At 53.5% G+C, this 25,754-nt stretch overlaps 1 protein-coding gene across 1 annotated transcript; it reads right to left on the bottom strand.

Moving 5' to 3' along the window:
• Positions 1–10,538: 10,538 nt before the first annotated feature.
• LOC128831227 (sphingomyelin phosphodiesterase 5-like) lies at positions 10,539–22,693 on the bottom strand. Its single transcript, XM_054017519.1, has 8 exons — positions 22,623–22,693; positions 16,177–17,141; positions 14,600–14,693; positions 12,880–13,020; positions 12,302–12,391; positions 11,878–11,941; positions 11,393–11,549; positions 10,539–10,662 (listed from the first exon to the last, which is right to left on the bottom strand). The coding sequence occupies exons 2-8, from the start codon at positions 16,972–16,974 to the stop codon at positions 10,567–10,569; spliced, it is 1,440 nt and encodes a 479-aa protein (XP_053873494.1). The 5' UTR covers positions 16,975–17,141; positions 22,623–22,693; the 3' UTR covers positions 10,539–10,566.
• Positions 22,694–25,754: the final 3,061 nt, after the last annotated feature.

The following is a 25,754-nucleotide window of genomic DNA, read 5'->3' as shown; positions in this document are numbered from 1 at the left end:
TCACAGGGAGATGCAGTGTTACTGCCGGCGCCGGCACCCCCAGGCCTACAGCTCCATGACCCGGATCATTCTGGTGAGCCGGGCACCTCGCCAGAGATTCACTGCAGAAGTTAGGGGCATGTAACAGGGTGGGCACCCCCCATCACAAGCACCCCCTTAGTCGAGTGCATGTGCCTGCCACTCCTTGGTTTCTTCAGCGGGTCCTCAGCAAGTCAGCCCTCCAGCCGAGTCACACACTGTCTGTAGATAGAACAGAACAAACCCCTTCCAGGGTAAATAGCCTTTACCTTGTCCTGGCGCTGGTATGGGGCTTCCTCTCTGGGGAGGCGATCTTCCTGCAGCCCTCTGTGAGCCCAGTCCTGGCTCACTCCCTGCAGCCAGCCAGGAGCTCCTTCTTAGCTCCCCCAGCCCCTGTCCGCACTGAGCTGTTCGCAATCCTGTTGCTCTCTCAGCTGGCTGAGAGCACAGTCCTCCCTCTTCCAGCTCCAGGGGGCAACTGACTGACTTTGCTGCTGCTGCTGCTTCTTATATGGCCCTCCTGGCCCCTGATTGGCCACTCCTGCAGCCCCTCTGATTGGCTGCTTCCCCTGCAGCCACTCTAGGCCACTTGGAGGACTTATCTTCTGCTCCTCTCTGAGACGGGGTGTGGCAGGACTCTGAGACCTCCAGGAGGGGGCCTCTGGGCCTAGTCCACCCTGTCACAGGGAGGCTGCCCCTCGAGAAAGGGATGACGGGGTGTGCAGGGGGTGGCTGCCCTGTGGGGATAGGGATGCGGGAGTTGATTCTTCCCACACCCCTGGGGGGGGGTAATGCCCCAATGAGCCCCATTACAGGGGCCCAGGTAGGATGTAGCCCCCAGTTCTCTGCCCTCCCAGGGACCCGTCTCCTCTCACCCTTTTGTTAAGTGTTGGGGAGGGGCGTGGCCCAGCTGTGGAACCCAGAGGACCCTCCATAGGGCTGGGAGGGCTGGGCAATGGCCCTGCAGGACCCAGGGACACACTGGCCTGGGCCTGAGCTTGCATCTGCAGGCAGGCTTCAGCTCCCACTGTGGGGAGGAGCCAGTGCCCCCTGCCCCTGATCTGTGGGGCCCAGGTGCAGCTGGAATAGGGGGTGACAAGGGGGCACCCAGGGCTCCAGAAAAGGGGCCTCTGACCTGACATGGGGGCCTGGATGTGACTGTGGACAGTAGGGGCCTGACCTGACCCAATGGGGTGGGCCTCTGGGGTATTGAGGGGGTCCAGTGCTGGGGCGCGGCCCAGGCCCAAACCCCACAACCAGTGCTGCCTGGCCTTGCCCCCCCTCCCCATCTCCTAGCCGGACTGCAAGGTTGTGCATCTCTGGGGTGGTGGGGGGCAGAGCCCTGGGTGGGGAGAGGAGCTCTGGTTGTCAGGGGGATAGTTGCTGTGGGGGAACTGGTTGCTGGGGCAGTGGGGGGGTGATGTTACACTCCATATGATTTTATGAAAAGATGCTAATGAGTGTAAATATAATGTAACTGGAATATGCTTCATGCAAAAGGTCTCTTGTAAGGTATCATTACAAAGCTTATAATCTCCTGAGTGTGTTCATCCTATTTGTATAAATGTACCACTCTTGAAACTAGAACTATGAACTCTAATTCTGAGGGTCTATTGTAATTATGCAAAGTGTGGGCCATTAATGGTGATTTGGAATCTTGATGGCTCCCATCAACTAGGACAATTGGTTGTAAATGGCTCTGTTTACTTGCAAGCCTTCCTGTGAGTCAGGCCAGGGAGAATGGAGGCTAGGGTCTCACCACGGCCGGCTCCAGGCAGGGGCGGCACGTCCAGGTATTCGGCGGCAATTCGGCGGATGGTCCCTCACTCCGCCTGGGAGCGAAGGACCTCCTGCCGAATTGCCGCCGCAGATCGCGATTGCGGCTTTTTTTGTTGTTGTTTTTTGTTGTTGCTGCTTGGGGCGGCAAAACCCTGGAGCCGGCCCTGGGTCTCATAGGACATGTGACCATGTCACCTGGTACTGGAATCCATCTTAAACCTGGTGCTTTTCCAGTTAGACGGAGGGATGGGGATCCAGAGAGACAAAGGGTTCCCGCCTTGGGCCAAAGCTATATAAGGGGGCGGAACAGAACAAAGGAGGTTCCAGTCATGAGAAATCCCCTAGTTACCACCTGAGCTGGAGCTAACAAGGTCTGTACAAGGGGAAAGGATTGGGTGCAGACTAGGAAGGATTCTAGTCTGTGAAAGAAGCTTATTGGAAAATCTGAGGGTGAGATTTTATCTGTAATCAGTTTCTTAATGTATTCGGCTTAGACCTGCGTGTTTCGTTTAATTTTGCTTAGTAACTTACTTTGTTCTGTCTGTTATTACTTGAAACCACTTAAATCCTACTTTTTATACTTAATAAAATCACTTTTTGCTTATTAATTAACCCAGAGTAAGTAATTAATTCCTGGGGGAGCAAACAGCATATCTCTCTCTCAGTGTTATAGAGGGCAGACAATTTATGACTTTACCCTGTATAAGCTGTATACAGAGTAAAATGGATGTATTTGGGGTTTGGATCCCATTGGGAGCTGGGTGTCTGGGTGCTAGAGACAGAAGCACTTCTTAAGCTGTTTTCAGTTAAGTTTGCAGCTTTGGGGACGTGGTTCAGACCTGGGTTTGTGTGTGCAGTAGGTTTGTGTCTCTGGCTCAACAAGACAGGGCACTGAAGTCCCAAGCTGGCAGGGAAAATGGGCTCAGAGGTATTCTCAGCACATCGGGGGCAGTCCTAAGGGGGTCTCTGTAACAGAACCCATCACAGGGGGATGGTTGCGGGGTCAGGTTGCTGGGAGATGGGGAGCATACAGTAAGTGCTGCCTGACCAAAGCTGCTGCTCCCCCATTATGGCCCCCTCCCCCATTTGTCAAACATGTAACCCCCTGGGCTCCTGTCCCCCCACAGCTCCAGCACCTCAGAGCCCAGCACATGAGGGGAGTTGGACTGCAGGGGGGCTGGGCAATTGGTAGGTCTGACCCCACCCACTGCCTGACCCCCAATACCTTGTCTGTCCTGCTCACCTTCCTCTGTTTGCCCCCCACATTCTCCCCACATACCCTGCCCGTCCCCCTGTGACCAGGGTCCCAAGGGGGCCACACTGAGGGCTTGTCTACACTATCGCGTGGGGTTGAGCTAAGATAAGGAACTTCAGCTACATGAATAGCGTAGCTGAAGCCAACCTACTTAGATCTACTTACCGCGGTGTCTTCACTGCGGTAAGTCAACAGCTGATGCTCTCACGTCGACTCCGCTTGCGCTCCTTGTTCTGGTGGAGTACCAGAGTCGAAGGGAGAGCGCTCAGTGCTCAATTTATTATGTCTATACTAGATGCAATAAATTGACCCCCGCTGGATCAATCGGTGCCCACCGATCCGGCAGGTAGTGTAGACAAGCCCTGAGATTACACAATCAGGGCAAACTGTAAAGAATGGGGCAGACGAACCCCAAACTGGTGGGTTATTCTAATACTTAGATTCACCCAGCCAGCAACAAAACAGCTTCTACAATATCTTACTGGTGATCCAGGAGCCAGCACACACTTCCCCTAGAGCGACCCAGCCTTGGGTTCCCCCCCAGCCATGTCAGATAGGATGAGGATTGCTGAAAATCTTATTCATCATATAAAAAGTTCTACCAATCCCAAAGAGTCGGACACATCACCTCCCAGGTTAATGACTAGTTCAGATCTTATCCAAATACACGCTACAGCCAGTTCTTGTTAACAACACTAACATTTATTGAAGAAAAGAGAGTCTTGGTTCAAAGATCATTCTACATACAGGCAAGAATCGAGTTCTTAGCAAAGCTGGTGAGCTCAGAGGTGCACAGAGTCCTTTCCGAACTAGACCATAGGTTCAGCCCAATGTCCAATATCAGGGGGAACCAGACTGGAGCTGGGGACCTCAGTCTTGCGAGGCGTAAGCAGATCTGAGACCCAGGATCAGGGCCCCCGAGTTCTTTTCATAGTTCTCTGGCAGGCTATTCACGCCCTTGACAGAAGGCAGTCCTTGGGCGAAGCCTTGTGGCTTTGAAGTAGAATTACCTATTTCCTATGTATGCAGCGGTGACCAGTTGCATTCACCAGCACAAAGTAATTCTCCAGTGAGCAGTTCATTGACAGTTTACTACAAACTTCAAAGAGAAACGTAGACCATGAAATGATTACACCCAACTGTTCCCTTTTTGATCCCTGACTCAATAGAATATTGTGACAGACAGGAACCGTCTGTTCGCCTGGGTAACATCTAACACATACAATTAGTATTATCTCTAATTCTCTAGCAATACAGGTCTGCATTTCCACGCCCTAGTCTGTTCCCCACGGCTCTGTTGCTATTTATAAGGAATAGCCACAATTACCATTTACATACTTCTCTAACACGTCTTTAAAGGTTAAATTTGGGTCATTTCGTCTGCTAGTTACTTAACCCTTTCTGGCTCAATCTCACCCCCCTATATCCCCTGCCTGGCCCCCACCTCCCCTGCCCCAGACAGCCCGGTGTCAGTCACACCTGGATTTCTGCAAAGAGTAAACAACCTTTTCCCCTGTCGGGCCAAAAGGGGGGCTCGGATACACTCAATGAAGCCGCACCAGGTGTAGAAGTCTAACCGGTTTTATTGCCAAAGTATAATAAGCGTCCCAGCCTTCACGCGTTACTAAATACCTGCTTTCCAGCAAGCAAGCAAGAATCAATGCTTACGCCCCTTCTGCTACTGACAGTCCCAGACCAACCCGCCTGGTCCTTGAGGGCTCGTAGCAGGCGCTGCTCCAGCGTGGGGAGTTCCTGGGCACCCACAAGGTCCGCAGGTGAGACTGGTCGTCTAAAGCAATTCTCACGGCCGTTTTTATCCTCATCTCTTTCTCAGGGGGTGTTTTCAGCCACAAGCAGGCTCTGACAGGAAACACTACTGCTTTCTATTCCCACACGTAACACTCCTAGGCCCAGCTTCTCTCTTTACTTGTTTAGCCAGTCAGCGATCAAAGTCAGTTCACTACTAGCTCCACGCAGACCATCCTGTAATAACAGGCCAAGGTATCTGGTGGTCAGCCCCAACATCCCCCCCACCTAGTTAACCCTGCCCCACATAGGGGAAACTGAGGTGGCTCCACACCCCAGTGATCCCCCACAGGTCCCGAGCCCAGACCCATGGGTGCTGGGCCTCACCGGCCCGAGGGGGCGCAGTGGACAAGCATATCTCCTGTCCTGGGCCTCCTGGACAGCACAGACCAACCTCCCATAGGACCAGCGGAGCCCCTGGAGGCGACTCTAGCCCCACCCTAACTCTAGTCCTTTGGTCCAGCCAGCGCCAGCCAGCCAAGGGCTTCGCAGACTGTCCGAGTCGGGGGAAGTGGCACAGGGAGGGCCCTGCCCAACCCCACCATAACGAGGACTCTCCATCGACCTTTTGCCCCGGACACCGGGGTTCACACTCGCTGCTGTCACTGCGGCGCAGGGTTCAGGAGCAGCCGTAGCCCCACAGCCAGGTGGTCCAAGCAGCTGGCCAGCTGGGTGATGAAGGAAAATTTCTCCACTTCCTGTCCGTATAAATCATTGTTGCAACCAAGGTCCTATAGTTGCACCAAATCTTGTACAAAGGAGGTCAAGTAAGGTGTCTAAGAAAAGGTTGAAATTTGCTGGTTATGATTATGCTGTCTGTATGTGTGTATCATTTTTGTATTTGAAGTTATGAATATTGGCTCTGTACTTGTATCTCAGTGTGTTTGATTCTAAGTAGCACCAGTGAAGCAGTTGGCTATCTTATTGAGAAGGGACAATTCAGATTAAGTGCCCAATCAAGAAACACTTAACTGACAATGGACCTTGGGAGATGCCAATCCACATCTGAGGAGCCTTCTTGGGAAAGTTCAAGGTAGCATGTGAGCAATGGCTGCTCTCCCTGTAAAGAACCGAGTCATGCATGGACATGTGACTTGCCCATGTGACTCCAAACTCCACCTGGCTGCTGTGATGTTCCACAAGAAGAACAAAGGGGTCCTTCCACATGGCAGAGGATATAAAAGGCCCTGGAAACCCCTCCATTTTGTTTTCAGTCCTGCTTCTGACCTCTGGAGGGACTTTGCTACAAACTGAAGCTCTGAACAAAGGACTGATGACCCATCCCAGCTGGGGATGTTCCAGAGATTTGATTTGAACCTGCAGTTTATTCCATCACTGCCTAGGGTTACCATATGTCCGGATTTTCCCGGACATGTCCGGCTTTTGGGGGCTCAAATCCCCGTCCGGGGGGAAATCCCCAAAAGCCGGGCATGTCCGGGAAAATCGGGAGGGAGGGCTGGGCCGGGGTCGCGGTGCCGGGCGCGCGGTGCCGGGCCGGGGTCCAGGGGCGCAGTGCCGGGCCGGGAGCCGGGCCGGGAGCCGGGCCGGAGCCGCGGGGTCGGGCCGCCGAGGGGGTGCGCGGGGCCGGGGGGTCGAGCCGGGCCGCCGGGGGGGTGCGCTGGGCCGCTGGGCCGGGGCCGCGGGGGTGCGCTGGGCCGGGAGCCGGGGGGGTGCGCTGGGCCGGGAGGTCGGGCCGGGAGCCGGGCCGCTGGGGGGGTGCGCTGGGCCGCGGGGCCGGGAGCCGGGGGGGTGCGTTGGGCCGCGGGGCCGGGAGCCGGGGGGTCGGGCCGGGAGCCGGGCTGCCGGGAGGGTGCGCTGGGCCGTGGGGTCGGGCCGCCGGGGGGGTGCGCTGGGCCGCGGGGCCGGGAGCTGGAGGGTTGGGCCGGGAGCCGGGCCGCCGGGGGGGTGCGCTGGGCCGCGGGGTCGGGCCGCCGGGGGGGTGCGCTGGGCCGCCGGGGCCAGGAGCCGGGGGGTCGGGCCGGGAGCCGGGCCGCCGGGGGGGGGTGCGTTGGGCCGCGGGGCCGGGAGCCGGGGGGTCGGGCCGGGAGCCAGGCCGCCGGGGGGGTGCGCTGGGCCGCGGGGCCGGGCCGCCGGGGGGGTGCGCTGGGCCGCGGGGTCGGGCCGCCGGGGGGGTGCGCTGGGCCGCCGGGGCCGGGAGCCGGGGGGTCGGGCCGGGAGCCGGGCCGCCGGGGGGGGGTGCGTTGGGCCGCGGGGCGGGAGCCGGGGGGTCGGGCCGGGAGCCGGGCCGCCGGGGGGGTGCGCTGGGCCGCCGGGGGCCGGCCGGCAGTGCTGGGCGGGCCGGGGGTGGTCGGCCGGGGGCCAGGGCCGGCACCCCAGGGCCCGAGCCGACCCAGGCTGGCGCCGCCGGGGGGGCCAGCCTGGGCCGCACCTCCTCCCCCCACACCCTCCTTACCTGCCCAGGCTTCCCGCGAATTAAATGTTCGCGGGAAGCAGGGGAGGGGGCGGAGACTTTGGGGAGGGGGCGGAGTTGGGGCGGGGGAGGGGGCGGGGCTGGGGGCGGGGCCAGGGCCCCGTGGAGTGTCCTCCTTTTGGAGGCACAAAATATGGTAACCCTAGGGAAAGAGACACGGTACGGGGCGGGCGGGGAGGCTCCGGGGTGAAGCAGCGGAGGAGTGGGGACGGGGTGCAGAGGGGAGGCTCCGAGTGGAAGGCGAATTACTGGCCTGGGGTGAGCGGGGAGGACGGGATGTGGAGAGCGGGGAGGCCCGGCCGGGATGGTGGGGGGGAGGCCCGCCGGCGGGCTCTGGTGCTTGTGCGATGCGGGGCTCCGGCCGCAAATTGTAAATTTCATGGCTCTGAGTAGCATGGAGCTGTGAAATTGACAAGACAACCAACAGCCCATGTAAGTAATGCAGTGTCTATATTGACACTGCATCACCCTAACTACACCAACATAAGCCCTACGCTTCTCATGGAGGTGAAGTTATGATGTTGGTGTTGTAGGGCGCTTACATCAGCATGAGCAAGACTGTAGTGTGTACAATAGTTGCCCTATGTCAATCTAACTGTGTAGTGTAGACCAGGCCTAAGATGTCTTTTCTGGAAGATTGAGTGGATAACTAATGAACTGGGGAGATCATATTCACAGATACCATGCAGGCTAGCAAAGTCAAGAATATATTGTTTATTTTTTATAAGAAACTATATAAAATCCTTATTTCAGTGTGTAAATTAAGCTTTTCAGTGTCATGCGTCTGACGAAGTGGGTATTCACCCACAAAAGCTTATGCTCCAATACATCTGTTAGTCTATAAGGTGCCATAGGACTCTTTGTCGCTTTTTACAGATCAAGACTAACACGGCTACCCCTCTGTTACTTTTCAGTGTGTAAGTATTCAAGTGGTTTATATGCATATAGAGGCTGAAGGGAGTAAACTTTTTACTTTATTGACATGTATTGGAGATGCATCAGGAGTATCACCCTGGACTGTAACTGTTGAGAGAGGCCTGGTAACTTGAAATATGTTCTTGTAATCTGTATTCAACTGTCAGCCTGAACCCTAGCTTCTGCCTTATTGCATCCTTCATGTTGCACATCTCTTTAAACCTCCTTAGAAAGAAACACAATATATATTGCATCATTTCAAAGGGAAGTACTGGTTCCCTCTGACAGCCAAGTCTGAGAGAAACGGGCAGCATTTAAAATGAAGTTTACTTTACGGGCCTGAACTGGAAACTGTTTTAAGCGTCCCAGTTTATTTTCTTGGGAATTTAAGAAGAGAAACAAGTGGTGTTGTGGAGGTGGAGGGTTGCTACTGCCTCCACTCCCCAATGAACTCCTTTCCAAGTTGTAATGCTACAACTACTTTTAGCTTTCACTTTTAATTGGAAAAACAAAGCTAGGTGTTCTTCTTTTAATTGTAAACCGAGTTGTAATTGGCTGCTGGACCACAAACTGCTGCTGAAAGGTTAGCATTTATAAACTTTTCTCTACTGATTCGTTTTATTCTTCTGCTAGTGTATGTTTCCTAGTTGAAGAATACTTTGCATAACCCCTTAATTCTTCTCCATTCCAAAGTAATTGTTTTATAGTTTAAAAATGAAACAAAAACATCGTAAGTAAATGAGATAATAAAATAACTCAGAAAGATTTCTCTAATAACAATAAGAGACATTAGGGTATGAATTAGTTTGCCTCATAATACACATGAGCTCACCAGCTTGTAAAAGTATATGTTTGTGTATTTTCAGTAGATGTTCTAAACAATCTCACATTTTCTGTTCTGAGGACCAATTCAATTCTTATTAAGTCAGTGGAAAGACTCAGATTGACTTCAATGGGAGTTGAATCAGTCCTGATTAGTTGCTATGTAACACTGACAGACTCCAGTTGTCGTCGGGCGGGATCAAACCTGGGATCTCTGGGGCTAAATGCATCAGCCAAAAGTCATGTGGCTGTTAGCAGACCCATTAATCTTTTTCTCTAAGTGGTCTCAGTTAGGGTTACCATACGTCCGGATTTTCCCGGACATGTCCGGCTTTTGGGGGCTCAAATCCCCGTCCGGGGGGAAATCCCCAAAAGCCGGGCATGTCCGGGAAAATCGGGAGGGCTGGGTGGTGCTCGGCCGGCGGTGCGGGGCCGGCGCGGGGCCGGGAACCAGGGGCGCAGGGCCGGGAACCAGGGGCGCGGGGCCGGGAACCAGGGGCGCGGGGCCGGGAACTAGGGGCGCGGGGCCGGACGGGGAGCCGGGGGCGCGGGGCCGGGCCAGGGTCCGGGCTGGGAGCCGGTCAGCCGGGCCCGCGGGGAGCCGGTCAGCTGGTCCCGCGGGGAGCCGGTCCGGCGGGGAGCCGGGCCCGCGGGGAGCCGGTCAGCCGGGCCCGCGGGGAGCCGGGCCGGCGGGGAGCCGGTCAGCCGGGCCCGCGGGGAGCCGGGCCGGCGGGGAGCCCGGGGGTGCGCCGGGCCGCCGGGGGCCGGCAGTGCTGGGCGGGCCGGGGGTGGTCGGCCGGGGCCGGCACCCCAGGGCCCGAGCCGACCCAGGCTGGAGCCGCCGGGGGCCAGCCTGGGCCGCGCCTCCTCTCCCCACACCCCCCTTACCTGCTTCAGGCTTCCCGCGAACATTTCAGGGGAGGGGGCGGAGACTTTGGGGAGGGGGCGGGGTTGGGGCGGGGGTATGGGCGGGGCTGGGGGCGGGGCCGTGGGCCGTGGAGTGTCCTCCATTTGGAGGCACAGAATATGGTAACCCTATCACTGCTACAAGCCTGAACCAAGAACTTTGCCATTACTGTATGGAATTGATTCCATTTAACCAACTTTAACTCTCATCTATATTTCTTTCTTTTTATGAATAAACCTTTAGATTTTAAATTCTAAAGGATTGGCCACAGCGTGATTTGTGGGTAAGATCTGACTTGTATTTTGACCTGGGTCTGGGGCTTGGTCCTTTGGGATTGGGAGAACCTTTTTTCTTTTACTGGGGTATTGGTTTTCATAACCAGTCATCCCCACAAGAAGTGGCTGCTGGTGGTGATACTGAGGAACTGGAGTGTCTGGGGGAATTGCTTGTGTAACTTATGGTTAGCCAGTGGGGTAAACTGAAGTCCTCTCTGGCTGGTTTGGTGCCTTAGTTTGTAATGGACCCCCAGCTTTGGGCTGTAACTGCCCTGTTCTAAGCAATTTGTCCTGAATTGATACTCTCAGTTGTCCCGCCAGAGACCACCCCGGACACCGGGGTTCACACTCGCTGCTGTCACTGCGGCGCAGGGTTCAGGAGCAGCCGCAGCCCCACAGCCAGGTGGTCCGAGCAGCCGGCCAGCTGGGTGATGAAGGAAAACTTCTCCACCTCCTGGGCAAAGCAAGAGGACAGCAGTGTCAGGAGCACAGCAGGTTCCCCCTTCCCCCGGAGAATGCAGAGGGGGGGGGTGTCCCCTGAGACTACAGATCCCAGCATGCAATGCACCAGGTCTGGCTGAACCAGAGCAGTGCAGGCTGGGACTTGTAGTCTCCATGGGCTGCAGCCTCCCCTCAATCAACGCTGAGCACTGACACAGCTCGCTACCCATTCCCGGGCACGGCCAGGCCAGGCTCCTTCCCCCGCTGCAGGGCAGGGAACAGCCCAGAGCAGGGCCGAGGTCCCAGCCAGCATCTCGCAGCACATCAGGGTCAGAGCCAGCAGAGAACCCAGGCCCCCCGGCTTGGACCCTTCCAGGGAGCCCCAGACCGTGCTGAGTAGCTCTTTGAAGCCCCTGCCCCTGAGCAGTGATTGAGTGAGGCCAGCCCCCTGCCGCCTGGCCCCACGGCACCGTACCACGAGCCCCCGGAGCGTGGGAGCTGCTGAGAGCCCCCGAAGGAGCCGACGTAGCGAGTGCGGCTGCCAGCCCCAGCCACCTCCCCAGCACGGCCCCCGTGGCTCTACCAGCCCCCTGCAGCTGGCCCCTGAGCTGGGTCTCAGCTGAACCCCCTGCTCTGGGCCCAGCGTCCCTGGCTGGGAGCTTTCCTGCACCTGGGCTTGGGGCCTGCCCTTCACTCCGTGGGGCCCAGGCTGGCGGGGCCCTGGGGCCCCTCTGGGCACTCACCGTTGTCAGGCTGATGGGGGCGGGGTGCTCGCGGTACAGGATGTAGTCGATGCGGCGCCCTTTCCAGGGGCTCCCTGCTGCCGAGGGGTCGGGGCGGCCGTCCCGCAGGATGGGACCCGCCAGGTACGTCCGCCTGCCTTCCTCTTGCTCCAGGGTCCTGCGGGGTGCACGGGGAGCCATCAGCAGGGTGGGCGGAGGGGGCCAAGTGGCGGGGGAGGAGGAACGGGGCTCTGCGTAGGGGGCTAGTCACACATGGGCTGCATGGCAAGGGAGGGCCATGCAGAGGGTAGCCCCTAGTGTCCCATTAACCTGTGTGGGGGTGGGGGCAGAGCCTGCCTTGACCTAGGGCTGTAAACCCCTCTGCCCCCACCGTGCTCCGGAACCTGCAGAACCCCCGGACGTTTCCCCCTCCCGCAGCGCCCGGAACCCGCAGGGCCCCTGGACGACTCCTCCCTCGCTCCGGAACCCGCGGGTGCAGCCGTTACCTTTTCAGCTTCTCTGGGGTCGACACGGCCTCCTCGTGGATCTCCAGGTAGTTCAGCAGGGTGCCTGCAGGGACGTGAGCAGCAGTTAGAGCCTCCCCTTCTCTGCCATTCCCCCCACCCCAAAATCTTCCTTCACCCACGGGTACCTCAGCAGAGATCTGGGGGGGCGGCGGGGAGCAGGGCTGGGACAGCAGGGGCTCTGGGTCGGGAGGGGAATGGGCAGAGCTGGGGGGCAGGCCTAGGCTAGCAGGGCCTCTGAACCCCTGATCCCCGCTGTCTCACCCTGAGCTCCCAAAGGCTGGGCCCCTGGGAGGATTTGGATCTAGATGTTTATCTGCAGCCCCAGATAGGGTCCCGGCGCCGCGGAACTGAGACAGAGAGGGCAGCAAGGCTGCGCCGGGCGCTGGGCCGGCCAGACACGTACCTATGGGCCAGGGCTGGTCCTGCCTGGGCCCCATTCGGCATGGGTCTTGGTACTGGCGGAAGATGTCATGGGTCTGCTCCAACTCGTCCCCTGGAAAGAGCCGGCAGAGTGAATGGGCCCATCTGCCCTCCCCCCTCCCTTCCAGGTCACCCTCTCCCCCTCTGCTCCTTGTGTGATGGAAATTTTCTGTCATATTTTTATGATTCTGATACGTGCCTCAGTTTCCCTCTATACTTTGCTGCTCCTAGAAGAGTGCAGGAGACACAGGTGTGCCTGGATTCACTGCAGGGAGCCACAGAGCAAGACAGGATCACTGGGGCCTGACAAGCCAGCCCAGGAGTGTCGGAGGCCACGGGCCTGCTGTGGGGAAGTGTGTGAACCCTTGGGGTGCGGCACGCTGGAGGGGTCACTCCCAAGGGATGGGTTACAGGCTGGGCATGGAGCAGACCCTGTCACTCCGCAACACCTGGTCACCCCGCCAGGCTGCTTTCCTCCTCCCCAAATCCCCATGAGCTCCCTGCCCATTACCATGGGTTTCCCCCCCACCTCCCATGGGCCTCCCCTGGGCCAGGCCCCACCTGAGGAGCAGTTGTCGAAGTTGAAGTCCCCGCAGAACACGTCGAAGGCGACGACGTCCCCGTGCTGCGCGTGGGTGTCCTGGAAGAGCTGCACCCAGGAGAGCCCCATGGTGAGCTGGTCACAGCGGATCTGTGCATGGGCTGGGGGGGGACAGGGCTCGGTTACTGGCTGCACCCCAAATCCAACCCCTGCAGAGCTCCCCCTCAGGGACTGAGCAGCAACAGAGCCAGGAGCCCCAGGGCAGGAAGCAAGCACCCCCCACCCACCACTCATGGCGTCCCCTCCGCTGCCACTGGAGACCCTGGAGTCAGGGGAGCCTTGGCCCCTGGCTGGAGGGTCGGCGTTGGGAGCTCAGCCCAGCCCAGCCCAGGGGACCAGCTGCCCCCCCTCGCTCGCAGGGGGCCCTGTGGGGCAGGGCTAGGAAGGCAAGCAAAGGGAGCTGCGGCTGAATCAGGGAACCGAGTACCCAGGTGCCAACGCAGCACCAGCACCAAGCCCGCTCCAGGGAGAGGCAGGGAGAGGTCTGAGGCTGAGTTGTTTCCAGGAGCAGAATGGGGAAGGGGGGGCCTGAGGGTCCGTGTAACACTCCATACCTCGGGGGAACCCCCTGCACCCCTGTGTTCATCATAATATGATTGTGTGGTGTCCAGCGCAAAGTTTGTCATGTCGGGTGTCTGCGGAAGGCTCATGATGCACTGAGCAGTGTTGTTATAGTGATGTTATGAGCTGTAATTTCATGTATATAGTTACGAGGCTGAAAATGTGTCCTCATGGCTTAAAACAAGCCCAGGCAAAACTCTCCAGGAGCAGAGGGGCAGTTCACACCTCATCAGGGCATGTATGGGACAACCCAGCCCAGCCTCACAGGAACAAAGGACACTGGCCTAGGGAGCAACAAAGGATCTGTTGGACTCTCCAGTGAGTCACCCTCCTCCCCTTGGTCAGTTAGGGACTGCGATGAGGAAATGCTCACCTGACTCTGAAGAGGGGGAGGGGCAAAGCCAAGAGGGAAGAAAGAATATGATAAAAGGGAGAGACGTTTGCCACGCTCTTCCTCTCTCTCCCACCTCCATCTACAGACATCACCACCAAGAGACTGAAGCGCTGATCAAAGGGGAGAGCCTGGCTGAAGGGCAACCAGCCAGCCTGTGGTGAGAAGCATCTAAGTTTGTAAGGACATTGAAAGTGTTACAATCAGCTTAGAATGTGTTTTGCTTTTATTTCATTTGACCAAATCTGCTTGTTATACTTTGACTTATAATCACTTAAAATCTATCTGTGTAGTTAATACATTTGTTTGTTTATTCTCCCTGAAGCAGTGCCTTTGGTTTGAAGTGTGTCAGAGACTCCCCTTGGGATAACAAGCCTGCTACAGATCAATTCCTTTGTTAAATTGATGAACTCATATAAGCTTGCAGCATCCAGTGGGCATAACTGGACACTGCAAGTCAGAGGTTCCTAGGGTTGTGTCTGGGACCGGAGATATTGGCTAGAGTCACTTAGTTGCACAATCCAAACAGCAGCTTCCATGCCAGAGGCGGTGCGTGTACAGCCCAGGAGTGGGGGTTCTCACAGCAGAGAAGGGGAAGGCTGGCTCCCAGAGTCGAGGGTTGGAGTGACCTAGCAGATCATCGGTCCGGATAACACCAGGGGAATGTCACAATCCGGACGGCTGTTTTCTCCCTCCCCAGTCCCCGTGGGCGAGAGCCCCTGACTCACCTCCGTAACACATACTGTGACCCGCTGGAGCGTGCAGGTGTGTGCAGTTCAGGTAGCCCACAATCCTCTGCCCTTGTGCTGACCCCAGCTGCACCTAGCACATGCACATGGAAACGTTGCCAGTTACAAACTGGAGGGCCACCGACAGGGTCGGGCCCCACACAGCACAGGCCCCATTGCGGGGAGGGGTGGGGGTGCAGGTGTCTGGCCAGGGCGATAGTCAGAGCTGCAGGGAAGGAGGGTCAGTTTCAGCCGTCAGAGCAGGGCATGGCTGGGAGCTGGGAGGAGATGACCCCCCCGCGGTTCATGGACCCACGTGTCCGTCACCCCACGGGTGCCCTGGACTCAGCCCTTATTGTCTGGCTGGGGTCCCAGCACCTTATGGGGTGGGAGCCTGGCTCCCGGGGCACATCTAGACAGCCTGCGGCAGGGAGCCCCCAGCGCAGGGTGGGCTCGTCCCCGGGGTCAGAGCCGAGCTCCAGCCCCAGCCATGTCCACACGGCTGGTTGTGAGCGCTCACACGAGCCTGCTAGCCCCAGGCTGCCCCGCCGGGAGGCTGCTGCAGGGCTGGGCGGACACACCCTGGGTGACTGTTCCCAGCACTGGGAGGAGGCAGCGCCCTGGACAAACAGAGCAGTTTCCATCCCACGCTGGGGTCACTGCTGGAGCAGGCGTTTCCAGGCCTGGCTAAGGGGGAGCGAGCGGCCGGGGCGGCAGCGGGGTCAGGTGCCCAGGGGCCCGTTGTCAGAGGCTGAGCCCCCTGCAGCCATCCTGCTGGCTCCCAGCCCCGCTGCCGTGGGCTCTCACTGCTCTCCTGGCAGGGCCGTTCCCGAAGCACCTGCTCCCCGCCAGGCCCTGTCCCTGCCTGGGCTGCAGACACCCACTCTCCTGGAGCCGTCCAGCTCCGGCCACAGGCACTGCCCGAGGGGCGTCCCCCCCACCGGCTGAACAAGAGCATCGGGGGGCCCTGCCCCCGCCACCCACTGCTGGGAGCCCCAGCTCACAGCCCCCTGTCTGGGGATCCTGGGATTTGGGGCAGACGCAGGCAGCTGCTGCTTGTGGGACAGCTGGAAACCAGCTGTTTGCTCCTTCCTGTGGATGGGGCTAGGCTGAGGGGGCGGGGCATCGTCCCTCCTCTGCCCATGGGGCGCAGGGGGCCCCAGGGTAACCAATCCCCTGCATGCAGGGGTCACCGACTGAATGGTGCACGTGTGAACACGGGGGCTCAGACTCAGGGCCTCCCCACAGCTGGGAGGCCAGGACACACGGGGAAAAGGGAGAGGGCCCAGGGTCGCTCGGGGACTCCAGGGCGGAGCCGGGAAGAGACCCCAGGAATCCTGACTTCCAGTCCCCTGCTGTGACCCGCTCCGCCACCCAGGCCCCGCTCTGCCCAAGCAGGCCCAGCGCCCTGCAGAGAGCGGTGGCATGTGCGCGGATGCAGCACTGCGCTGAGCAGGGCAGGGAGCAAATGCCCCAGGCCGCCCTGCAGCGCCTCCTTCAGGCTGGCAGGGGAGAGGCCACACCAGGCCCAAGGTGGTAGAGGGTCCTAGTACCCCGCAGCTGGAGCAGCTCCTCACCTGCACGGAGAGCAGCCCCTTGGCAGACAGCGCGTCCTCACGGATACCGTTGGGGTAGCAGCGGTACTGGGCGGCCAGCACGGGGTAGCGGCTGGCCAGGAAGAGCCCGCTGTTTAAGACCTTGAGAGTACAACAGCCCTGCAGCCCATAGGCGCCCACGTCGTACACGATGTGCTCGTAGAAGGGGCTCAGCAGCTGGCACAGGCGGGCGCCCGCCCGCTGGTCAAACACCTCCTGCAGGCACATGAAGTCCACGTCCGGCGGGAAGGGCACCGAGATCTCCCCGGGCCCAGCCCCTCCGTCCCCGTCGAACTGGCGGCTCCTGGGGCTGGCGAAGCTGGCGCTGGCCTCCCCCTGCGTCAGGCGCTGGCCGATGTGGGCCACGCGCTGTTTGATCTGTCCCAGGTTGCTGTTCTTGGCCAGGCCATTGGGCAGGAGGCACACGTTGGCGCTGACAAAGCTGAAGGCCTGGCCGGTGCCCGGCAGCTCCCAGCCCGCTGGCTGGCGCGAGAGCATGTTGTGTTTGTAGGCGAAGGGCCTGCGGGCAGCCTGAAGGGGGAGCCACAGCAGCAGGCCCAGGAGGGCGACGGGCATGGAGAGGATGAGCAGCAGCAGCAGCAAGGGGATGGTGACCAGCGCCCGCAGGGGGCAGCACTGACGCTGGCGCCGCTCCGCCGTGGTCTCCCTGAGGTCCAGGAGGCCGTCAGTGGCCCAGTAGCTGGGGAACAGCAGGTGCTGGCCCAGGCTGTACAGGCCTCTCAGGAGCCGGTTCGGGAACGGAGACTCCCGCAGGACCATGCTGCACGGCACCAGGGGCGGGGGAGCCCGGGCGTTCCTGCTCCACCTGCTTCCCGGGGGCTCCGGTCAGACCTCGCCACGCCCCGGGGGTCCCAATGCACGGCCCCGGGGTCCTGCAGGGCTGGGAGGAGCGGCTGATCCCGGACGGCTTTGCCTCCAGGTAGGTGCTGAAGGGAAAGAACGGACAGGAAAGTTTCAGACATGGCAAGTTTCACTCGCTGGCTGTGAGACTCTCTCAGACTAGCTCCCTTTCACACACACTCCTAAGCTTCTCGCACTCACTTTGAGTAAATAGAGAAAGATTTAAAATAGTTTTGAAGGAGACAGTGTTTGTAGGTTATCCGCAAACCATGTTGCATGCATGGGTGGCGTGTGAACCGCCGGCTGAGGGAGGCTAGTTCCCGGCTTGGCCCACCCCTTCTGCCTGTCCTGAGATCCCAGCCCCTTCCTCCACCAGAGCCACCTCCCCATTCCTGCCCCAGCCCTGGGCTACCCGAGTGCCTCCTGTCCTGGAGCCCCAGCTGGTTGGGCGGTGCACTGGGTGGCGTGAGCACCAGCTCCAGCTGCCCGGACTCTCTGGCCGCAGACCGGCCCTCTAGCCCCAGCCGACCACAGAGGAAGAGTGCCGATGGGAAGCAGGAGGTGGGTCTGGGGGCGGAGCATGGGCCGGGCCACACAGGGCTGTGATACCCACTGCCCATGATTGCATGGAAGCTGGAAGAGCAAGGGGGGACATTAGTCCTTTTGCAAAACAAAAGTTCTTTTGCGCAGCCAGAGCATTCCCAGTAATGGGAATCTGAGAAGACCAGTAGAGCAGTGGTCTCCAACGTGGGGTGCAGTTTGGCCGGGAGTCCCAGTGGCTTTTATTTATTTATTTATTTATTGCTTAGACAGTTCAGCCGGGAGCAGGGGGTGCGTGCTCAAAATTTTTTTACTGATGGGGTGCGTGATCAAAAAAGTTTGGAAACCACTGCACTAGAGCTTTTGACGTTGCTAAGCTATCCCCACCCAGCATGCAGAAGAAGAGAGAGTGTTCAGTCTTGTTGGAAAGAATAAGACGCCATTCAGCTCATGCGTCGGACTGGATGGGGTACTGTCCTCTATTACCCAAGTGAAGCTGGCAAATCCTGAGCCATGTTTCAAGTTTGAGCCACAAAACGAAGTTATAAAAACAGGGCAATATACTAAAGCACATGAATAAAATGTGAAACCAAATTAGATATTAAAAGAAATGTGGAATCTGAATCCTTTATCTAGGGTTTATTAGCTTCAAATTAATTAAATTCAATCTTATTACTTTATTTTTACATTCATTTAATGTATTGTTTAGTTGTGTTTCATTTTAATTATTTAATTTTAGGGCTGTCAAGTGATTAAAAAAATTAATCGTGATCAATCATCGCACTGTTAAACTACTAGAATACTATTTATTTAAATATTGTTGGGTGTTTTCTACATTTTCAAATATATTTAAGTGTTTCATATGCAATATTAAGCAGTGCATATTTTAAAACAAACTAGTAAGTGCTTGTTGGATTAAAAACCTGGACTATTGGATGTCGTCAAGGACCAAAGATGAGAGTCCCTGTCTTAAGCAATGACCTGACATGCTGTGATAATATGCCCCATATTCTTCATAGAGATATGCTTACGACATGAATATGGCATAACTAAGATATGTTTTACGCAAGATGGGTCATGTGGTGTCATTGGAAAGGTTCTGATTTACTGAATGTGATTGTCCAATTTGTATGCATGTTTCATTTCTGTATCTGATGTTAGGAATATTGACTGTGTAATAATTACAATTGTGTTTTCACTTGGGGAACGCCCACCGGACAGTAGGCAAACAGCCTGAATGGGCCATTAGGAAGGACAATAAGACTTTAAAGATACTAATCTCCCTCCTTCCTGAGAAGTTTCCTGGGACACTGCTTTGACACTGCAGGGTCAGGTGATCATGTCACCTGGTACAGGACATCTTGAACTGCTTATACTTTTCCAGGGGAAGGGGGTGGGGGTAAACTGGGAAACAAAGGATTCCTGCCATATACAAATCCCATTTAAGGTTGGGGAGTGAGTTCATCTTGGCTCGACTGCTGAAAACACCACAAGAAATAAAGGAACTAAGCTGGGGAAGGCAGGGGCTGCGCCCAGGCGAGAAAGGTCAGCCTGTGAAAGGAATCCCTGGAGATTTAAGCTGCAAGCAGGGCAGTTTACCTTCAAGAAACCCTGCAACCTGCTTGAACCATTAAGGGTGAGAAATTATTATTTGCAGCCAGTATTCCTTAGTGAATTGAGCTTAGTCTGTGTGTTTTGTTTTATTTGCTCAGTAATCTGCCTTGATCTGTTTGCTATCCCTTATAATCACTTAAAATTTACCTTTTGTAGTTAATAAACTTGTTTTTTATTTATTCTAAACCCAGTTTGTGCAATTCATAACTGGGGGGGGGGGGAAGCTGTGCATATCTTCCTGCACATTGAGGGAGGGGGCAAATGTTATGAGCTTACGTTGTATAGATCACTATACAACGTAAGACAATTTAATTTGGGGGTTACACTCCAGAGTGCTGGGCAATTCCCTGAGCCCTCCCACACAGAGCTGATCGCAGACTGTGTGTGATTCTACAGTTGGGTGTCTCCCTACCTGGGTGCGCTGGAAGGGGGCTTGAGAGCCTGTCACAGCAGCACAGAGTGAGGGGAACCCAGGCTGATGGGACAGGAGGGCTCAGTGGGACCCCAGCACATCAGGTGGCACCCCGGAATGGGGGTCCAACCCATTACACACCCCACCAGGAAAGTCTCACTCTTTGGCCTTGAATCTCACTCTTTGAAGCTGTAAATCACATAAGAACATAAGAACAGCCGCACTGGGTCAGACCAAAGGTCCATCTAGCCCAGGATCCTGTTGTTGGTATATATATAGATATAAGTTTGCAGATGACACTAAACTGGGAGGAGTGGTAGATACCCTGGAGGGTAGGGACAGGATACAGAGGGACCTAGACAAATTGGAGGATTGGGCCAAAAGAAACCTGATGAGGTTCAACAAGGACAAGTGCAGAGTCCTGCACTTAGGACGGAAGAATCCCATGCACTGTTACAGACTAGGGACTGAATGGCTAGGCAGCAGTTCTGCAGAAAAGGACCTAGGGATTACAGTGGACGAGAAGATGGATATGAGTCAACAGTGTGCTCTTGCTGCCAAGAAGGCTAAAGGCATTTTGGGCTGTATAAGTAGAGGCATTGCCAGCAGATCGAGGGACGTGATCGTTCCCCTCTATTCGACATTGGTGAGGCCTCATCTGGAGTAGTGTGTCCAGTTTTGGGCCCCACACTACAAGAAGGATGTGGAAAAATTGGAAAGAGTCCAGCGGAGGGCAACAAAAATGATTAGGGGGCTAGAGCACATGACTTATGAAGAGAGGCTGAGGGAACTGGGATTGTTTAGTCTTCAGAAGAGAAGAATGAGGGGGGATTTGATAGCTGCTTTCAACTACCTGAAAGGGGGTTCCAAAGAGGATGGATCTAGACTGTTCTCAGTGGTACCTGATGACAGAACAAGGAGTAATGGTCTCAAGTTGCAATTGGGGAGGTTTAGGTTAGATATTAGGAAAAACTTTTTCACTAGGAGGGTGGTGAAGCACTGGAATGGGTTACCTAGGGAGGTGGTGGAATCTCCTTCCTTAGAGGTTTTTAAGGTCAGGCTTGACAAAGCCCTGGCTGGGATGATTTAGTTGGGAATTGGTCCTGCTTTGAGCAGGGGGTTGGACTAGATGACCTCCTGAGGTCCCTTCCAACCCTGATATTCTATGATTCTATGATTCTATGATATATATCTCCCAACATTCCCCCCTCTTGATACGTGATTAATGCCATTAATTATTGCATCACTTTATAAGTTCCAAGCAATTCAATTTTATATATCACTTGCTCCAAAACTTCCTGTCGTTTTCTTATTTGGCAGTATGAACATAGCATAATAAAGGTTAACAAAATCATTAATGCAAATAATATCACAGTAGGATGTAGTGTTCAAATTAGAAGAGCTGTGACACTGGGAGACCATCCTTTAAAAACATCATACCAATTTGAAATTGCCAATTCTTCTTCTTTCCCCAATTTTAATATTTGACCCTTGTGGATCAAAATGTTTATTTTCCCCAGCTGAGCAGACTTAGATACATCTTTTGGTTATTGCCTGATTTTTTTGCTTTCATCAATCAGTTTTTCCCATTGTTCCCAATGTATCCCCATATCAAAGGACCAGTCCACACCTTTTCATTCCCAAACAATTTCCTTTTTTTAAAAATGGAGAACTCGGTAAATAATTCCATTAATAATGACCTCTGTTACATTACATTTACATGACGCAATTGGGCCTTTTTCTGTTATCCTTCCCCAAAACACATGTTTTCCAGTGGTTACCACACAAATACACCCATTGCCTAAATCAAACACTCTTGTGCCATTAGAGGCTAAATATTGCATGGTACATTGTCAGCTTGAATGGTTCAAATGACATCCCTCTAGGGACCAAGTTAGCTGTGGGCACACTCATTTGCTTCGTCCCCACTCTTCACAATGGTTTGTTAAATCTACTAATTTATAATCCCCTTCTTCTTGAATCAAGGGTCTGCCACTTATTTCTATTTGCCATAACTCTCCATTCATATTTTTTGGCAACACCCAGGCCATTGCTGCTTTTGTTTGCTTCCCTGTGTTTGATCCCAATTAAACTCCATATGTTTCTTCCATCCTGTCATTCGTTGATTCCATATATGAGGATCTTTGAACCATTCAAAAGGCTATTGCCCATGACTTAACAGATTAACCATTCTCTCTATGTATTGTATCCCATAAATTTGCATCTGTACGTGTCGTATTGCTAGTACAGTTTTATTGTCAATCTCAGACACACCAAATAGAGACATTTTCAAGGCTTGGGCTTGTTTCAATTGGAGTTCCACTCTTCATATTCCTTGTTCCGACAACGCATGCGTCTGTGTAGCCCCCAAAATCTTACCCAAAGCTGACATTTTCCCTTGTAATGTCTCAATATCAAACGAGTTTAAAACTCCAGCCCCAGCACCAATACTCCCTACGATATATTCCCCTATACCTCTCTTATTTCATATAGTCCCGTCTCCCCATTGTTGTTGCCACGCTTGTAATAGAGGCAAGGCGTATGGCACACACTCCGGATGTTGTGCACTTATGTTTACTTGTGCTCCTTCCAACCAGATTGTTTAATCCACAAAAGTTGGGGCTTCGATTACTTCTCCCCTCCTATATGGGTGCTTGTCTGCCATGATTCTTGGTGCAATCTTGTTTACTAGTATCTTTTTAATAAATAAAAAACCCAACCATATCCCTGAAAATATATCCCCCCAAAACCATATTTCCACCCTTTCTGAATGATAAGAATCCTCAATATTGAAGCCATGGCCCTTATTCCACTGGAATAAGGTCTGATGCTTCCGGCTGGATGATTCCAAATACACTCACCTCGTCTATCTTTGCTCGAGCTCCAGTATTCATTTTTTTTCTTCCTAAAATATAATGCACACGACACAATTCTTCTACTAAGCACAAAATGCAAAGCAAAGCAAGCATAAGCAATAAACCAATTAGAAAAATTGTAGCACCGTATCCACACTCCAAATCCAAGGTCCGTACAGGATAATCTCCGTCGCAATTGGGCATTCCGTTCCCTCTGTCAGATAAACTAAAAGAAAAAGAAGGGAACATTATTTAATCTTTAGGCCATAACTTTAATTGTGATGTGTGGACCCACTTTCCCTTTTCCCCCTTGTTAATCTGCACTACAGGCGGTGAAATTTTATTCATGATGGAAAATGGTCCAGCCCAGTTAGAATCCAGGACATGATTTTTCAATGTTCATTTCAAAAACATTACTCTCTCTCCAATTTTCCATAATTTACTGTCCTGAGCCGCATGAAAATCCACATAGTCTCTGGCTTTTTCAATGGCGTCAGTCAGTTTAAATTCCATTTTCTTAAGTTCTATTGGTAATTCCCTTGCCCATTAGATAACTGATACCTCCTCTTCTTCTGGGTATAATAAAGGGCTCCACAATCTCATAGGCCTTCCAAAGAGAATTTGATAAGACTGGTAGGCAGTACCCAATCGATCACTACTTTGGATGGCCGCCAACACCATTGGCAATTTATCATCTCAATCTTTGCCAGTTTCTTGCACTACTTTACATAAAGCTTGTTTAATAGTTTGATTCATCCTTTCTACTGTCTCTGACGATTGAGGACGATAGGGGATATGTAGTTGTTGCTTTATTCCTAAGGCTTTTAATAAACTTTTAATTACTCCTCCTACAAAATGTAGCCCATTATCTGAATCAAATACTTTTGGAGTTCCATATCTACTAAACACTACTTTCCACAACTTTTTGGCAGTGGTCTCTGCAGTATGATTTCTGGTGGGAATCGCCTCCACCCACCCAGAAAAGGAATCTACTATCACTAATAAATATTGATTCCCCCTTTGGGTCTTAGGCAATTTATCGATATATTCTACTCCATGGCCCCACAATTCTTTGGTGCAACAAAGGTGGTCTATTCCCATCTGCTGCACACCTTATGCAATTTTTAAGAAAGTTTTCTTTGTCCTCTTACACCTTAGGCCATATTCCAATTTGTTTTACTTTAAAGAGAGTATTCTCTATTCCTTGGTGGGCCATAGAGTGACCCAGGTTAATAATCTCCTCTCTTTGAAGTTTGTCTGGTACCCACTTTACCTGTCCTGGTTTCTTATTCACAGCATGGCCCCTTGTATATTCCCGTCCCCATCTTTCCTCAGATTTAACCTCCTCTTTTATGTCTGAAGCTCTAGTAACTCCCTTTGCTGCTAATTTAGTTAAAGCCTCTGCCTTATCGTTCTAATATTTGTCATGCCCATCTCGCTTTTCATGACCTTTAATATGTCTTATTCTTAATTTTCCTGAGTGTTTTTTCAACTAATCATAGATAGATTTCCAATTCTCCTTTTGGACCAAATTTTTCCCCTCAGCTGTTTCCCAATGATTCTTTTTCCAAATCCCAATCCAGTATAACAGTCCTTGTACCACAAAGTCTGAATCCATATAGACATAAAGACAGTCTGAAACATTATTTTTCTGTTTAAGCAGATCACTAAGAGCTCTGACCTCTGCTCCCTGAGCTGAAGTCAAACTCTCAGAACCAGAAATCGTTTCCCCATCAATTTGTACATCTGCATATCCCGTATATTGCTTATGTAACCCTTCTGCCCCTCTGAGTTGGCAGCAACAAGGGCCGGGTTCAGTATCTAGGGGTTCCGTTTCAATAACGCAATGCAACACTGGCTTGAGCCCCCACCCAGTGACCTGGGACAATTACATACCACCCCTCGGGTGCCTCTAGGAGGCAATACTTCCCCTCTCGCAAGCACGGAGTCTGTAGTAGCAAAAAGCCTTTTAATAAAGGAGGGAAACAATGTGGCATTATGAGTCTTGCGTCTGATGAAGTGGGCATTCACCCACGAAAGCTTATGCTCCAATACTTCTGTTAGTCTTAAAGGTGCCACAGGACCTCTGTTGCTTTTTATAAAATTCCAGATGTGTTTCTTTAGATAGTTAAACCCTCCTAACATCACCCTCAACGCATGAGAATCCTGTGGCCTTGGTAAATTCATTAATGATTTCACCTTTTGTTGATCTACCTGAATTCCTTGTTCCCCTAGGGTCACCCCCAAATAATTCATTCTCCTCTGCACTAGTTGGGCTCTCTCTTTATTAGCCTTGAAACCCGTTTCCTGGATGAGTCTCAACACCTTTTTAGTCTGCTCAGTCACCTCCTCTTCAGTGTCCCCCCACATGAATATGTCATCTACATATGAGGTGAAATTCTCTCAATCCTCTTTGGATAAGCGATCTAGCATTCGCACCACATGTTGGTGCACAATAGCCAGAGCGCAAGAATTTTTAATGAATCTGTAAACTCCAGGGTTGTACCGTATGACTGGAGAATTGCTAACATAGTTCCTATTTTTAAGAAAGGAAAAAAAAGTGATCCAAGTAACTATAGGCCTGTTAGTTTGACATCTGTAGTATGCAAGGTCTTGGAAAAATTTTTGAAGGAGAAAGTAGTTAAGGACATTGAGGTCAATGGTAATTGGGACAAAATACAACCTGGTTTTACAAAAGGTAGATCGTGCCAAACCAACCCGATCTCCTTCTTTGAGAAGGTAACAGATTTTTTAGACAAAGGAAATGCAGTGAAGCTAATTTACCTCAATTTCAGTAAGGCATTTGATACGGTTCCACATGGGGAATTATTAGCTAAACTGGAAAAGATGGGGATTAATATGAAAATTGAAAGGTGGATAAGGAACTGGTTAAAGGGGAGACTACAACGGGTCATACTGAAAGGTGAACTGTCAGGCTGGAAGGAGGTCACTAGTGGAGTTCCTCAGGGATCGGTTTTGGGACCAATGTTATTAAATCTTTTTATTACTGACCTTGGCACAAAAAGTGGGAATGTGCTAATAAAGTTTGTGGATGACACAAAGCTGGGAGGTATTGCCAATACAGAGAACGACTGGGATATCATACAGGAAGATCTGGATTACCTTGTAAACTGGAGTAATAGTAATAGGATGAAATTTAATAGTGAAAAGTGCAAGGTCATGCATTTAGGGGTTAACAACAAGAATTTTTGTTACAAGCTGGGGACGCATCAGTTGGAAGTAAAGGAGAAGGACCTTGGAGTATTGGTTGATCACAG

Source organism: Malaclemys terrapin, chromosome 2 (assembly GCF_027887155.1).
Source record: "Malaclemys terrapin pileata isolate rMalTer1 chromosome 2, rMalTer1.hap1, whole genome shotgun sequence".
In the NCBI taxonomy this organism is placed as follows: Eukaryota; Metazoa; Chordata; order Testudines; family Emydidae; genus Malaclemys; species Malaclemys terrapin.
The sequence above is the reverse complement of the archived record's forward strand: the minus strand, read 5'-3'. Positions and strand labels throughout refer to the sequence as shown.

What these genes read in the sequence shown, in the direction of transcription:
- LOC128831227 (XM_054017519.1), bottom strand. Translation starts at nt 16,974, where the DNA reads ATGGTCCTGCGGGAGTCTCCGTTCCCGAACCGGCTCCTGAGAGGCCTG. An exon ending in CTTCGACAACTGCTCCTCAG is followed by an intron (nt 12,392 to 12,879) that starts GTGGGGCCTGGC and finishes GGCTCTTTCCAG; the next exon opens with GGGACGAGTTGGAGCAGACC. An exon ending in GGACCAGCCCTGGCCCATAG is followed by an intron (nt 11,942 to 12,301) that starts GTACGTGTCTGG and finishes ACGTCCCTGCAG; the next exon opens with GCACCCTGCTGAACTACCTG.